The sequence below is a fragment of the Balaenoptera borealis genome (genome assembly GCF_965194805.1).
Source record: "Balaenoptera borealis genome assembly, chromosome: 1".
Lineage (NCBI taxonomy): Eukaryota > Metazoa > Chordata > Mammalia > Artiodactyla > Balaenopteridae > Balaenoptera > Balaenoptera borealis.
In genome coordinates, this window is record NC_138860.1 from 190,012,369 (window position 1) to 190,028,778 (window position 16,410).

The 16,410-nt window shown below is 48.8% G+C and overlaps 1 protein-coding gene across 2 annotated transcripts in view; it reads right to left on the reverse strand.

Annotated features, from left to right (window-relative positions):
* Positions 1-16,410, reverse strand: part of KCNAB2 (potassium voltage-gated channel subfamily A regulatory beta subunit 2) — a 97,992-nt gene that overhangs the window by 52,522 nt on the left and 29,060 nt on the right. The window contains exons 2-3 of one of the 2 annotated variants that reach the window (XM_082398759.1): positions 3,483-3,611; positions 2,233-2,274 (exon numbers count right to left, since the gene is read on the reverse strand). In XM_082398759.1, coding sequence (XP_082254885.1) covers positions 2,233-2,274; positions 3,483-3,559 — 119 coding nt within the window. In that variant the 5' untranslated portion in view covers positions 3,560-3,611. The remainder of the gene's footprint in view (positions 1-2,232; positions 2,275-3,482; positions 3,612-16,410) is intronic. The other variant, XM_082398760.1, reaches the window with a different exon arrangement.

The window sequence follows — 16,410 nt, forward strand, 5'->3', positions numbered from 1 at the left end:
AGAGACAGTTGTGTTTCTGCTGTTTTCTCTGGCACTTCTGCCATGAGAAGAGGCCTGGGATGGCCCCTGGTTAGGAAGGACGGAGAGATGGTGAACACCGGCGTCCAGCCTGCAGCTCAGAGACCAACCCAGCTAAGCCCAGCCTAGATGAACTGACTCCAGTCAACCCACAGACATATGAGCAAGGAATCAATGCTTATTGTTGCTGCCCCTGTGACTTGGGGTAGTTTGTTATGCGGCCTTCTGTGTAAAAGCTGACAGGTACAGGGTCTTCCCTCCCTTACCCGTCTGTGAGCTGCTCGAGGGCAGGGCCCTGGACACCTTTGCCCTGTTGGAGGAGGGGGTGCCACCCTGCTGGCTGACTTAAATAACCATCCAACAGCCGTGTCAGTGCCTGGGTGACGAGGACCCCCCACTGGGAGTGGCACCCAGTTTGCTGAACACAGACCCCACCCCCTTAGAGGTCATCACCAGAGGCCCCACAAAAGATGCCAAATGTCTGTGGGAAGTAACCATGCCGGAGCCCCAAAGGGCAGGACAGCCAGAGCCTGTGGCATTGAACGTGGAGCTGAGAGGCTGGGGGTGGGTGGTCTTCAGATCTGGAGATTCAGTTCTCTAGCAGAGCCTGTCCACCGGGCAAGAAGACCTCATGGGGACCGGACGCTCAGCCAGAGGGGTCGCAGAGGGTAGACCACAGGGTGGATCCAGGGGGTCCGGGGGGCCAGCAAGGGGCGTGGACCACCCTTTCACTTCAATTCGACTTACTTGGCACTTCTTAGGGGACCAGCACTTTCAGCCGGCTGGCCTGTTTTGGGGATTTTTCTGCCTGTCTCAGCTCACTCCTTTCCTTCCAGGAGTGAGGCAGGCCCAGGACCTCTGAGGATGCGGCTCAAGTGCATGTTTGGTTTCAAGGATTCAAGTGCATGTTTGGTTTCAAGGATTCAGTTTGAATCCTTGTGGACGGATGGCAAACATTCATTCTGGCATATTATGTCATACATACATACATACACACACACACATACATACACACATACATACGTATATGATGATAAACACTTCATTCAATAAGAGCATTTGCAAGCTCAGATCTAACTATTTCAAGCAAGACCTTATCTAGCAAAAATTCCAGTAGAATCAAAGATTCGCTCGTCCCTTTAGAACTCTCGGTAAACGGTGAGACCTCATGGGAGGCACTGAAGCAATGGCAAAATTAGCCTGAGGACCCAGGCCCACGGTCATGTTCGGAGGTGCCAAGGCTGTGGGAAGGAAAAAGCCACATGGAAATCCAGCGCCGACCCCAGCACCCACTGCCCGAGCGAGGTCCCTGGTGCATCGGCGATAACGGCCCCACAGCTCCGTCACCGCTGCGGGTGCACGTGCCGGGAACCAGGTCTGGACCGAGAGACCTCCCAGGCCTGGAGGCCAAGACGCACAACAGACACCAGGGCCCTGCCCCCACGAGCCGTACCGAGTGTCCAGCCCCAAAGCTGGCGGAGCTGCCCTGAGGGTTCCGTAAGCCTGGCATGTTCTTGATGGAGGAAAACGTCAAAGTAAATTCCCAGAGTTAGAGATTTACAAGAGCACGCGTGTCTGTGGTGCACGCCCCACCCCTACAGGTTAGGAAGAGGCTGCACAGAGGGAGGAAGGGACCCGCCTGAGGGGCTTTTGCTGATGGACGTGCCTCGGGCTGGACCTCTGGACGCCGTGTCCCTCTGGTGACAGACTCTCCCCCAGTGGACACATTGTGATGATTTCCAACAGGAAATGCATCAGAAAGATGCCAGCGCACCTGTCCCGACCCTGGCCTGGGTCCTATCGCAGCCGCACACCCCAGAGAGCGCCATAGGCTACAGATCAGCTCAAATTCAAGGAAATGCGGAGAACACTGGGCTGGGTGCATCGTCTTTCACTCTGATCACCTAAGAAGCACAAAGCTGGGCTGACAGGAAAGCACCCGATCCGCTGTCTGAGGGGTGAGGTTTGAAAGGTGATCTGGCGAGAGCTCAGCTCAAATCAAAGCAAATTCTAGACGACGAGCCCACACGATGAGCCTGACTTCACGTCTTTCATCACCATGCCGTGTCGTGGCACCGAGAAGAGGACCAGAGCCTGGCTCTTATGGGGGAGTTTTCACGCCCGAGAAATCACCAGCACACCCGGCCTGGGCGACGTGGCTCTCCCACCCGCTGCCCTGCTTGCCGGTTGTAGGGAAAACGGAGGGCTCGTTACCTGTAAAACTGGAGCTGTCTTTTGGGGCTCCCATACCGAGTACTGCGGACAGCAATGGAGGAGAGAGAAGGAAACAGGGAGAGAAGAGAGAGAAGCCACAGTTGGCATCAACCACGCACAGGGAGGTGCCAGCCCGGGAAGCATCTCTGACGCCCGGCAGCCCCAGCCCCAGCCCCACCCCGCCCTCTCGGGGCTGTCGGAGGATGTGCCCGGGTACCAAGTCTCGGTAGCAGCGCCACCCAGTGGCACAGGGAGGTGGAGGCCCGTTTGTTTGGATGCCAGGCTCCTCTGTGCCTGGCCTCGGTTTGGGTTTCTTTTTTTTCTGGTCACCCCGCGCGGCATGTGGCATCTTAGCTCCCCCGCCAGGGATTGAACCCACACCTCCTGCAGGGGAAGGGCAGAGTCTTAACCACTGGACTGCCAGGGAAGTCCCTCTGTTTGGGTTTTCATGAAACATGCTTTTTCAGACCAACGGTTGAAAACCTTGAAACCCAGGAATGCCCATCACCCAACACGCTGGGAAGTCTGCACGTGACCATGGGGTTCTCTTTAGGACCTGGATGCAGGAGGGATGCCCCCATCCCCTGTGGTTTCCATGGACGCTAGCTGTGGCTCAGGCCCTCACAGTTATCTGAAGGTCCAGTGGCTCAAGGACTGGCGGGCCCCAGGGTTCCACTTGCGCCCCAGTCCTCCGTGACAATGATGCCAGCGGCTCCCACCCCGCGCCTTCCCCATGCCCTCCCTGTGGTTCAACCTGGGCTATTTTCCAAACAGAAAGACCCAGGGCTGGATCTGGAAGTGGGCTCCACAAAGAGGTCAAGGGGGCCCGGTGAGCATTCCACCCTCCGCGGGCTCCACTCAGGCCTGTAAGGCTTGGAGCCTTGCTCAGGGCGTCAGGGGAGCCGGTGGGACCACAGGGGCTACAGGACCTGCAGTGTGTGTGGGATGAGAGAGATGGAAACCGGGAAGCGCCTCTGTTACCTCCCACGGAATATTTCAGAAGAGTCAGGGACAAGGCAGGCGTCTAATCCTGGCTCCATCCACCTGGAAAACCTTGGGTTTTTTCTTTCCCATTTTAGTCTTAAAACCCTCCTTTCCTTGGAGAAAATGCAGGCTTGCGTGCACCTGACAGCCCTGTGGGCTCACTCGGCCCCTCCCTCTGGGTCAAGGGGAGGAGACTGGCCTGCGGACCTCCTCAGAGGCAGCACTGGCCCTGGGAGGGCCTGGGTGGGGTGGCACGGGGGCGTCACCTGTAGATCATGCCAGGGGAGCCGGTCTGCCGCAGGGAGAGCCGAGCCGGGGACCCCGTGGTCGATTCCGGATACATGGAGCCGGCCTCACTCGTCCCGACCCACTCCCTTCTTCAAGGAGGGAAGATCCTGGAGGGAGAGCAAAGAAGGAGGGGAGGCGGTTACAAAAAGACCAATCAGTGTGGCCAGGATGCTCTGTGATCCTGAAGGCCTGGTTCCTTGGGCATCTGCATGTCCCTCATCAGACAGACAGACGGGCCCATGGGGGCTCGGGTGAGGCTGATGGTCGGGTCCGTGACCGTGAAGGATTTCTACTCCTTCTTTCCAAGCCCCCACTCCGCCCCTCCCTGACTGCCTTTCTGAGGTTCTGGGAGCACTTCCTCGTTGCCCAAACTATGCAGAAATGGTGGTTGCAGAGGGAATCTGTGGACTTGGGAATCTGGGCTGTCTTCCCCAGGCCAGGAAGTGGTACCACGGTCACCCAGGGTCATCCTGGATGCCTCACCTCCCTGACCCCTGACTCCTGCCCTGAGGCACCCCCGGGCAAGTGAGGGACACGGACGGGAAACCAGGACCACAGAGGGGAGGGTGCACAGAGCGCCAGGCCTTGTGTGCTAGGAGCAGAGCCGTCCCCAAGGCCAGTCCAGATGCTGGTCCAGAGGCCCCGGGGAAGGCAGGGTGCACGATGTCCTCACACAGGCTAACGGGATGGGGAACAGGCAGCCAAGGGCAGGCCGGGATGCACGTGCCCTTTACTGGGGGTGCGGCCCACCCCCACCCCTTGCTCTCCTCTCTGGCTTTCCCTGGGCCCAGCTGCTGTGTGGTGACACCTCAACCCCCAGCTCGGGCACTTAGGGATGTTTAGTGTCCAGAATTCCGAATCACAGACTTAATCTGCCTGAGTCCCCAGGTGACGTCCGTGTTGTTTGTCCAGGGAACACACTTTGAGGACCCTTGGCCTAAAGCCAAGCTCCCGGACTAGAAGTCGGCAAACTACTGCCAGCAGGCCAAAAATTTCTGTAAATAAGGTTTTATTGGAGGTTCTACCTCCATGCCCGTTTGTTTATGAATTGCCCATTTGTGCTACTATGATGGGGTGGGTCGTTGCAATGGAGACCATCTGGCCTGCAAGGCCTAAAATACTTACTACCTGTCCCTTTAAAGGAAAAGTCTGCTGACCCCTGTTCTAGGCTATTCTCTCCCCCACTCTCCAAGATGACACGGCCCAGCACCTCTCTCCTGAAATCACGAACACTTCCTTTCCCGTGTTACCCATAGCTCTTGACTTGATGCTTCCTATTTCACTAGCATCAGACCCATCCTCCAGCATCAGCACAAGGAACATTCTGCTCCCCTCCCATTGCTACCGGGTGACCTGGCCACGCCCACGGCACCCACACTCTCTGCCTCGCCCCCATTCAAGGGCATCCTGCAACAGGACTCTTGCCTACAAGTCCTTCCTTCTTTACGGAGCAGAGCCATCTGCACACAATCAATTACTACTTCTTCTATCTTGGGACTTCCCTGGTGGTCCAGTGGTTAAGACTCCGCACTTCCACTGCAGGGGCACAGGTTCGATCCCTGGTCAGGGAACTAAGATCCTGCATGCCACGCGGTGCGGCCAAAAACCCCCAAACCGCCCCCCCCAAAAATGACTTCTCCAGATGGAAGGAAAGATGGTGGAGGAGAAGGACGTGCGCTCACTCCCTCTTGAGAGAGCACCATCATCACAACTAACTGCTGAACAATCATTGACAAGAAGACAGTGGAACTCACCGAAAAAGATACCCCACATCCAAAGACAAAGGAGAAGCCACAATAAGATGGTAGGAGGGGTGCAATCACGATAAAACCAAATCTTATAACCACTGGGTGGGTGACTCACAGACTGGCGAACACTTATACCACAGAAGTTCACCCACTGGAGTGAAGGTTCTGAGCCCCACGTCAGGCCTCCCAACCTGGGGGTCTGGCAACGGAGGAGGAATTCCTAGAGAATCAGACTTTGAAGGCTAGCGGGATTTGACTGCAGGACTTTGACAGGACTGGGGGAAACAGAGACTCCACTCTTGGAGGGCACACACAAAGTAGTGTGCGCATCGGGACCCAGGGGGAAGGAGCAGTGACCTCATAGGAGGCTGAAGCAGACCTACCAGCTAGTGTTGGAGGGTCTCCTGCAGAGGCAGGGGGCAGCTGTGGCTCACTGCGGGTACAAGGACACTGGCAGCAGAAGTTCTGGGAAGTACTCCTTGGCGTGAGCCCTCCCGGAGTCTGCCATTAGCCCCAACAAAGAGACTGCAGACTCCAGGGCTGGGTTGCCTAAGGCCAAACAACCAACAGGGAGGGAACTCAGCCCCACCCATTAGCAGACAAGCAGATTAAAGTTTTACTGAGCTCTGCCCACCAGAGCAACAGTCAGGTCTACCCACCACCAGTCCCTCCCATCAGGAAACTTGCACAAGCCTCTTAGATAGCCTCATCCACCAGAGGGCAGACAGCAGAAGCAAGAAGAACTACAACCCTGCAGCCTGCGGAAGGAAAACCACAATCAGAGAAAGATAGACAAGATGAAAAGGCAGAGGGCTATGTACCAGATGAAGAAACAAGATAACCCCAGAAACACAATTAAATGAAGTGGAGATAGGCAACCTTCCGGAAAAAGAATTCAGAATAATGATAGTGAAGATGATCCAGGACCTCAGAAAAAGAATGGAGGCAAAGATCGAGAAGATGCAAGAAATGTTTAACAAAGACCTAGAAGAATTAAAGAACAAACAAACAGGAATGAACAATACAATAACGGAAATGAAAAATACACTAGAAGGAATCAATAGTAGAATAACTGAGGCAGAAGAACTGATAAGTGACCTGGAAGACAGAATGGTGGAAATCACTGCCACAGAAAAGAATAAAGAAAAAAGAATGAAAATAAATGAAGACAGCCTAAGAGACCTCTGGGACAACATTAAATGCACCAACATTCACGTTATAGGGGTCCCAGAAGGAGAAGAGAGAGAGAAAGGAACTGAGAAAATATTTGAAGGCATTACAGTCGGAAACTTCCTTAACATAGGAAAGGAAATAGGCGCCCAAGTCCAGGAAGCACAGAGAGTCCCAGGCAGGATAAACCCAAGGAGAAACACACTGAGAGACATAGTAATCAAACTGACAAAAATTAAAGACAAAGAAAAATTATTAAAAGCAACAAGGGAAAAACGACAAAAACATACAAGCGAACTCCCATAAGGTTAACAGCTGATTTCTCAGCAGAAACTCTGCAAGCCAGAAGGGAGCATGATATATTTAAAGTGATGAAAGGGAAGAACCTACAACCAAGAATACTCTACCCAGCAAGGATCTCATTCATATTTGACAGAGAAATCAAAAGTTTTACAGACAAGCAAAAGCTAAGAGAATTCAGCACCACCAAACCAGCTTTACAACAAATGCTTAAGGAACTTCTCTAAGTGGGAAACACAAGAGAAGAAAAGGACCTACAAAAACAAACCCAAAACAATTAAGATAATGGTAATAGGAACATACATATTGATAATTACCTTAAATGTAAATGGATTAAATGCTCCAACCAAAAGACATAGACTGGCTGAATGGATACAAAAACAAGACCCATACATATGCTGTCTACAAGAGACCCACTTCAGACCTAGGGACACATACAGACTGAAAGTGAGGGGATGGAAAAAGATATTCTATGCAAATGGAAATCAAAAGAAAGCTGGAGGGGCTTCCCTGGTGGTGTAGTGGTTAAGAATCCGCCTGCCAATGCAGGGAACACAGGTTCAAGCCCTGGTCCGGGAAGATCCCACATGCTGTGGAGCAGCTAAGCCTGTGCGCCACAACTACTGAGCCTGCGCTCTAGAGCCCATGAGCCACAACTACTGAGCCTGCCTGCCACAGCTACTGAAGCCCGCACACCTAGAGCCTGCGCTGCACAAGAGAAGCCACTGCAACGAGAAACTCGCGCACCACAACGAAGAGTAGCCCCCACTCGCCGCAACTAGAGAAAGTCTGCACGCAGCAACAAAGACCCAATGCAGCCAAAAATAAATAAATAAATAAATAAATTTATTAAAAAAAATAAAAAAGAAAGCTGGAGTAGCAATTCTCATATCAGACAAAATAGACTTTAAAATAAAGACTATTACAAGAGACCAAGAAGGACATAATGACCAAGGGATCAATCCAAGAAGAAGATATAACAATTGTAAATATTTATGCACCCAACATAGGAGCACCTCAATACTTAAGGCAAATGCTAACAGCCAAAAAAGGGGAAGTTGACAGTAACACAATCATAGTAGGGGACTTTAACACCTCACTTTCACACCAATGGACAGATCGTCCAAAATGAAAATAAATAAGGAAACACAAGCTTTAAATGGCACATTAAACAAGATGGACTTAATTGATATTTATAGGACATTCCATCCAAAAACAACAGAATACACTTTCTTCTCAAGTATTCATGGAACATTCTCCAGGATAGACCATATCTTGGGTCACAAATCAAGCTTTGGTAAATTTAAGAAAATTGAAATTGTATCAAGTATCTTTTCTGACCACAACATTATGAGACTAGATATCAATTACAGGAAAAGAACTGTAAAAAAATACAAACGCATGGAGGCTAAACAATACGCCACTAAATAACCAAGAGATCACTGAAGAAATCAAAGAGGAAATCAAAAAATACCTAGAAACAAATGACAACGAAAACATGACGACCCAAAACCTGTGGGATGCAGCAAAAGCAGTTCAAGAGGGAAGTTTATAGAAATACAATCCTACCTCAAGAAACAAGAAAAATCTCAAATAAACAACCTAACCTTACACCTAAAGCAATTAGGGAAAGAAGAACAAAAAAACCCCAAAGTTAGCAGAAGGAAAGAAATCATAAAGATCAGATCAGAAATAAATGAAAAAGAAATGAAGGAAACAATAGCAAAGATCAATAAAAGTAAAAGCTGGTTCTTTGACAAGAAAAACAAAATTGATAAACCATTAGCCAGACTCATCAAGAAAAAAAGGGAGAAGACTCAAATCAACAGAATTAGAAATGAAAAAGGAGAAGTTACAACTGACACTGCAGAAATACAAAGGATCATGAGAGATTACTACAAGCAACTCTATGCCAATAAAATGGACAACCTGGAAGAAATGGACAAATTCTTAGAAAAACACAACCTTCCAAGACTGAACCAGGAAAAAATAGAAAATATAAACAGACCAATCACAAGTAATGAAATTGAAACTGTGATTAAAAATCTTCCAACAAACAAAAGCCCAGGACCAGATGGCTTCACAGGTGAATTCTATCAAACATTTAGAGAAGAGCTAACACCCATCCTTCTCAAACTCTTCCAAAATATAGCAGAGGGAGGAACACTCCTAAACTCATTCTATGATGCCACCATCACCCTGATACCAAAATCAGACAAAGATGTCACAAAAAAAGAAAACTACAGGCCAATATCTCTGATGAACATAGATGCAAAAATCCTCCACAAAATACTAGCAAACAGAATCCAACAGCACATTAAAAGGATCATACACCATGGTCAAGTGGGGTTTACCCCAGGGATGCAAGGATTGTTCAATATATGCAAATCAGTGAATGTGATACACCATATTAACAAATTGAAGGATAAAAACCATATGATAATCTCAATAGATGCAGAAAAAGCTTTTGACAAACTTCAACACCCATTTATGATGAAAAACTCTCCAGAAAGTCAGCATAGAGGGAACCTACCTCAACATAATAAAGGCCATATATGACAAACCCACTAAATGGGGTCATTCTAAATGGTGAAAAACTGAAACCATTTCTTCTAAGATCCGGAACAAGACAAGGTTGGCCACCCTCACCACTATTATTCAACATAGTTTTGGAAGTTTTAGCCACAGCAGTCAGAGAAGAAAAAGAAATAAAAGGAATCCAAATTGGAAAAGAAGAAGTAAAACTGTCACTGTTTGCCGATGACATGATACTATACATAGAAAATCCTAAAGGTGCCACCAGAAAACTACTAGAGCTAATCAATGAATTTGGTAGAGTAGCAGGATACAAAATTAATGCATAGAAATCTCTTGCATTCCTATACACTAACAACGAAAGATCAGAAGGTAAATTAAGGAAACAATCCCATTTACCACTGCAACAAAAAGAATAAAATACCTAGGAATAAACCTACCTAAGGAGGTAAAAGACCTGTACTCAGAAAACTATAAGACACTGATGAAAGAAATCAAAGGTGACACAAACAGATGGAGAGAGATACCATGTTCTTGGATTGGAAGAGTCAATATTGTGAAAATGACTATACTACCCAAAGCAGTCTACAGGTTCAATGCAATCCCTATCAAATTATCAATGGCATTTTTTACAGAACTAGAACAAAAAATCTTATAATTTGTATGGAGACACAAAAGACCCCGATTAGCCAAAGCAATCTTGAAAAAAAAAAAAAAAAAAACGGAGCTGGAGGAATCAGACTCCCTGACTTCAGACTATACTACAAAGCTACAGTAATCAAGACAGTATGGTACTGGCACAAAACCAGAAATATAGATCAATGGAACAGGATAGAAAGCCCAGAGATAAACACATGCACCTATGGTCAACTTATCTATGACAATGGAGGCAAGGATATACAATGGAGAAAAGACAGTCTCTTCAATAAGTGATGATGGGAAAACTGGACAGCTACATGTAAAAGAATGAAATTAGAACACTCCCTAACACCATACACAAAAATAAACTCAAAATGGATTAAAGACCTAAATGTAAGACCAGGCAATATAAAACTCTTAGAGGAAAACATAGGAAGAACACTCTTTGACACAAACTGCAGCAAGATCTTTTTTGACCCACCTCCTAGAGTAATGGAAATAAAAACAAAAATAAACAAATGGGACCAAGTGAAACTTAAAACTTTTGCGCAGCAAAGGAAACTATAAACAAGACAAAAAGACAACCCTCAGAATGGGAGAAAATATTTGCAAGTGAATCAACAGACAAATGATTTATCTCCAAAATATATGAACAGCTCATGCAGCTCAATATCAAAAAAACAAACAACCCAATCAGAAAATGGGCAGAAGACCTAAATCTACATTTCTCCAAAGAAGACATATAGATGGCCAAGAGGCACATGAAAAGCTGCTCAACATCACTAATTACTAGAGAAATGCAAATCAAAATTACGAGGTATCACCTCACTCCAGTTAGCTGGGCATCATCATAAAGTTACAAACAATAAATGCTGAAGAGGGTGTGGAGAAAAGAGAACCCTGTTGCACTGTTGGTGGGAATGTAAATTGATAGAGCCATTAAGGAGAACAGTATGGAGGTTCCTTAAAAAAATAAAAATAGAATTACTATATGACCCAGCAATCCCACTACTGGACATATACCCAGAGAAAATCATAATTCAAAAAGACGCATGCAGCCCAATGTTCATTGCAGCACTTTTACAATAACCAGGTCGTGGAAGCAACCTAAATGTCCATCAACAGACGAATGGATAAAGAAGATGTGGTATATATATACAATGGAATATTACTCAGCCATAAAAAGGAACGAAATTGGGTCACTTGTAGAGACGTGGATGGACCTAGAGACTGTCATACAGAGTGAAGTAAGTCAGAAAAAGAAAAACAAATATCATATATTAATGCATATATGTGGAATCTAGAAAAATGGTACAGATGAACTGGTTTGCAAGGCAGAAATAGAGACACAGATGTAGAGGACAAACGTATGGACACCAAGGGGGGAAGTCTGGGGGGATGAATTGGGACATTGGGATTGACATATGCACACTAATATGCATAAAATAGATAACTAAAAAAAAAAAAAACCAAACTACTTCTGCAGTTTTCAAAAACAACAAGCATAGTTTCTTGGACCCACTTCCTTCCCCACTCTTGTCCTACTTCTCTGCTTCCATCACAGGAAATGTCCTCTTGTCTGTAATTCCCCTCCCTTCTGCCCTCATGCCTCTGAGGAAGCTACCATTGCCAAGGTCGCCGTGACCTCCCTGTTGCTAAGCCTGATAGTGCCCAGCGTACGGGGTGGATGGTGGGGCCGCACCATCCTCCTGGCTCCGGGACCCCACGCTGCCCGCTGTCCTGCTGCCTCCCCAGCTGCTCCTTCTCGGGCTCCCGGGCTGCATCTGGTCCTGTCTCTTGTCTCCAGCTCTGGTTTCTGCTCAGGCTCAGGTCTTGAATCTCTTTTCTTTTCTGTCTACACGAGGTTCCTCAGATTTCCACCAGTCTTCTGGCTCTGACCTCCATTGCTACGCTGCAGACCCCACGATTGTATCTCCAGCCCCCATCTCTCCCCTGGACCGCAGATGCGTGTATCCAACTGTCCACTAGGCATCTCTACAAGGATGTGAAACAAGCACCTTGGGTCCATGCATCTAACACGAAGCTCCTGACCACCCTGTCAACTACAAATTGGCACTTGCCATGGGCACTTGCCATCTGCCTCTACAAGGATTAAATCATGTGCTGCTGCAGTTGCTGACTTTCAACATCCCCTGAACGGAATTCAGGGTGGAGAGCAGAAATAAGGCACTCGGTGCTCTGAGAAAAACTGGCAGAACAGGTCTTCAGATAGTTAGATATTTTCAGAAGAAGATTTAATGAGCCTAATTTTTGGGTTTCCTCATATCTAGAAAAACACTAAAATCCTTCATGGTGATGATTGCTCCTCGTGACTAGCAGAAACCTTCTGGAAAAAAATACATGCTTGATTGCATGTACTCCCTCTTTGCCAAAATCACATACATACTGACCTTCCCCTGACCTCTTTGGTGCAGTTTCTCAGAGCTATCTGAAATGCTGTCTCCCGGGCCGCAGTCCTCATGTTGCCCCAAATAAAACTTAACTCTCACTCTCACGTTGTGCATTTTTTTAAGTCGACAACTCCCACTCCAGTCCTGTTCTTCCACGGCCACCCCGTCATGAGGCCATCTTCAGAAGCCACCAGAGTCCCACGCTTCTTGTGGTGACCTCCGCCTCCTCCTCCCTGGCCTGGCTGCCACCTTCCCTCTCGTAGTCCCCACGTCAGCTTTCTGACAGGTCTCCTGGCTTCCACCTTGACCAGGAGCCAGAGCGAACCTTCCGGAACATAAATCAGATCATGTTGTTACTTTGCTCAAACTTTCCAATGGTTTCCCATTCTACCCAGAGTGAAAACCCAAATCTCAACAGTGGCCTCAGCCCAGCCCCGCCTGAGCCACGACCTTTCTGACCTCATCCCCGCCCCCCCTCGCTCACTCCGCCCCAGACACGGGCTCCGTGGGGTCCCGTGAACCCAGCAGACGCTCCAACCTCAGGGCTTTTGCACGTGCTCTTCCTTCTGCCTGAGCTCTCTGACCCCCGACCCGCTGGAGGGACCCCCTGACCTTCATCTCCTAATACAAAGGTCGCATTCTCAGGGAGTCTTCTCTGGACACTTTATCTTAAATTGCAGACCTGTCTTCCCTACACTCCCCTGGTCCCTCCCCTGGCACGTGTCACCTTCTAACACACCTTCTATTTCACCTACTGTCTCATTTATGACCCCAAGATGCCAGCTCCATGGACGCAGGGAGTTTTGTCGGCTGTGTTCACAGCTATGCCTGGCACACCTGTGGTAGGGGGAGGGCCTGGGGACTCGGCTTGCATGAGGTGGCAGGGGTGGGGACAGGGCTGCCTTCCTGAGGGTGCAATGCCCGCTCTGTCCAGCGGGGGTGTTCACGGCAGCTACAGGTGCCACTGGCCACACTTTGGGAGGCATCCCCAGGGAGGTCAGCTGTCCCACTCCTCACCCTAGCCCGGACTCTGGAAGCTCAGGTCCTTCAGGGTCAGCAGTCAGCTCCTCCGCCCACAGCCGGGCACTGGCCACGCTCTGATGCCCACTTCACGTGGAAAAGAACTGCAGGCCACGAGCAGTGCTTCTGTCTCATTCCTCCTGGGGGGTTGGCACCTTTGCCACCTCACGGGGGGGAAGAGGTTTCCCCAAGCCCCCTGCTGGGCATTCAGGATACAGTCCGGGGCACAGCCAACGTGCCCAGAGCCCACCTCCTTGCCCTGTGGCTGCCACTGTCCAATCAGGAGCCACTGCATCTGCCTGTCAGCCAGTCCCCAAGGAGCTGACGTCCCAGTGGGGATGCTGTGACTCCCAGCCTGCCAGGTGCTGGGCTCTGCACCCCTGGGGGAGGAAGGCAGGCACAGCTGCCCAGCCCACCTCCACCCGGCACCGTTCAGAAACCATTTGGCAACATGCCAGGCTCGAGAGGGACGAGGGACGGGAGGGGCGGCTGAGAGGGTGTGGCTCGGGGGTCCAAGCTGGGAGTCCGAAAGCTGGGTCCCTCCCATCTCCTGCATGCCCAGCTGGTCTGCGTGGGACCTCGAGCAAACCACCCCGGTTTATACTTGGAGACATAAGCATGGAGCGCTCACAAAGGCCCGTTCATAGTTTCTCATGGGAGCAAAGAGAAGATACGCTCTGAGCCCAAGAGGAAAGATGTTGAGTCAATCCCAGCTCTCACCCTTTGCAGGCTGAGCTGAGTGATGACAGGGGACCTAAAAGGCTCCATCTGTGGACACTGTCTTCTCTCCAACTTATTTTTTTGAAAACTTTCAAACTTTCAAACATCAGAAAAATTGTAAAAAACCAGAATAGCCACAAACACCTATATACCCTTCATCCTACTCACTGATGGTCTACATATGCCTCATTTCCTTGCATTGCCTCTCCTCCCCCTCCCCCTCTCTCCCCTTCACCTCTTCCCCCTCCCTCTCGCACACACTTTTTTTCTGAACCATTTGACAGTTGTGATCTCATGCACGTCACCCCTCACTATTGCAGCAAGCATTTTCTGAGAATAAGAACTCTATCTTACATAACTACAATACCATGATCATATCTAAGTCAATTAATTCAATGCCACCTGATATATAGCCTATATTAAAAATTTCCGCCTTCCTCAAAAAACAAGAAAAACCTCAAATAAACAATCCAGGCTACCACCTAAAAGAATTAGAAAAAGAAGAACAGGGACTTCCCTGGAGGCGTTGTGGTTAAGACTCTGAGCTCCCAATGCAGGGGGCCCGGATTCGATCCCTGATCAGGGAACTAGATCCCACATGCATGTCGCAACGAAGAGTTCGCATACCGCAAGAAAGTAGCCCATGAGCCGCAACTAAGGAGCCCACCTGCTGCAAGTAAGACCCGACGCAACCAAATAAATAAGTAAATAAATTTAAAAAAGAAAGAAAGAAAAAGAAGAACAAACAAAACTGAAAGTCAGCAGAAGAAAGGAAATAATAAAGATCAGAGAAGAAATAAAACAGAGATTAAAATTTTCCCATTGATTCCAAAAAGATAGTCTATAGTTTAAAAAAATCCAGAATCCATTCCAAAAATAGATTCTATAGCTTAAAAAAAAAACACCAGAATCCACTCAAGGTTCACCTAATCCAGCACCCCTCAACTAATCTCTTAATCCAGCACCCCACCCCCCTACCATTTTTTCATTTTTGTTTTTCATGGCATTGGGTTTTTGTATTTGTTTTTGAAAAGCTCAGGCTATTAGTCCTGCAGACTGTCCCACATTTTGCATTTGTCTGATTGCAGCCTGATGATTAGATCTGGCTAAACCTTTTTGGCGAGGTGTGTCCTTCTGGTGCATCCAACCAGGATGCACATGCGCGTTTGTCCATGACGGGCAAAGCCAGGGCCTGCCACTTGGTTAAGGCAGCTTCCGCCTGGCACGGAGCACTAATTCCTTCATAATTAACCAGGAACCGCAGGGAGGGCTCTTTGAGGCTGTGTGAGAATCCAGTTCCCCTGCAACCTCTCACTGTGTTTTCTCCACTTTAGTTTTCCCAGAAAGGTCACTATGCAGCCTGTTAGGGCTCCGAGTGCAGAGGACGCGAGAGGGCAGGAGGCCGAGTTTAAATGGGAAGAAAACACAAAAACGGATTCCTGGAGTCTTAGGCTGTCATCAGAGCTGCAGCCCCGGCCAGGCCCTGATGCTCAGATTCTCAGGGACTGACCAGAGGCCCCACGGGGCCTCTGTGTGACTCTGGGGCCTGGGATTGGCCCTGAGACTCGGGCTGGCGGTCTTCTGGAAAAGTGGACCCATGACATAATTTTAAACATGGACAAGCACATTTATACACACAGAGGGAAAGCCCCAGAATAAACCAGATGGACTGTGCAAAATGTCCAGGGTCACAGCAGACCACGGTGAGGTGCCCTTGACCAGGACACACGAGCTCGCTCTCTCTCTCTTTAAGCCTCAGTCTTCTCATCTGCAAAATGGGGGCCTGGCCTACATGAGCCTCAATTTCTCTGTTGGAGCTAAGAATAAATGATTATATTATTCTGGGGGCTAATGTGCCTGGGGGTGTCCAATTCGGAGCTGCAAGTGGTGCTCTCCCTCTCTTCCTCTCTCTCTTTCTCCCTCTTTCTCTGCTCCCTTCAGCCTCAGCATTAAAGATGGAATCTGTAGCCTCTCAGAGTTGATGAGAGCTACTTGCACGAGATGGGAAGAATTCAGTGCATCCAGGCGAGAGAAGAAAAGGAATTCACAGCTAAGCCAAGAAACCACAAAGAAGAGTCAGACTGAGCCCACGAGTCCAGAGACACACAATAATAGGAGATGCTTTCTGAGTGACCCTGCTTGGGGGACCACCTGTTCTGGTTCCTCAGATGTTCTGGTTGATGAGCTGGCATCTGATTTGCATAGAAGGAGGGTATGAGGGTCTAAGAGATTGAATCATCGGTCCCCATTCCTGGCTCCTTCCGTATCCATGTCCTTTGCTGAGTGACTCTGCCACCTCCCCCCAACATGCACGCATGCATACAACACCCACCCCACCTCCACACACACACAAACACACTCTT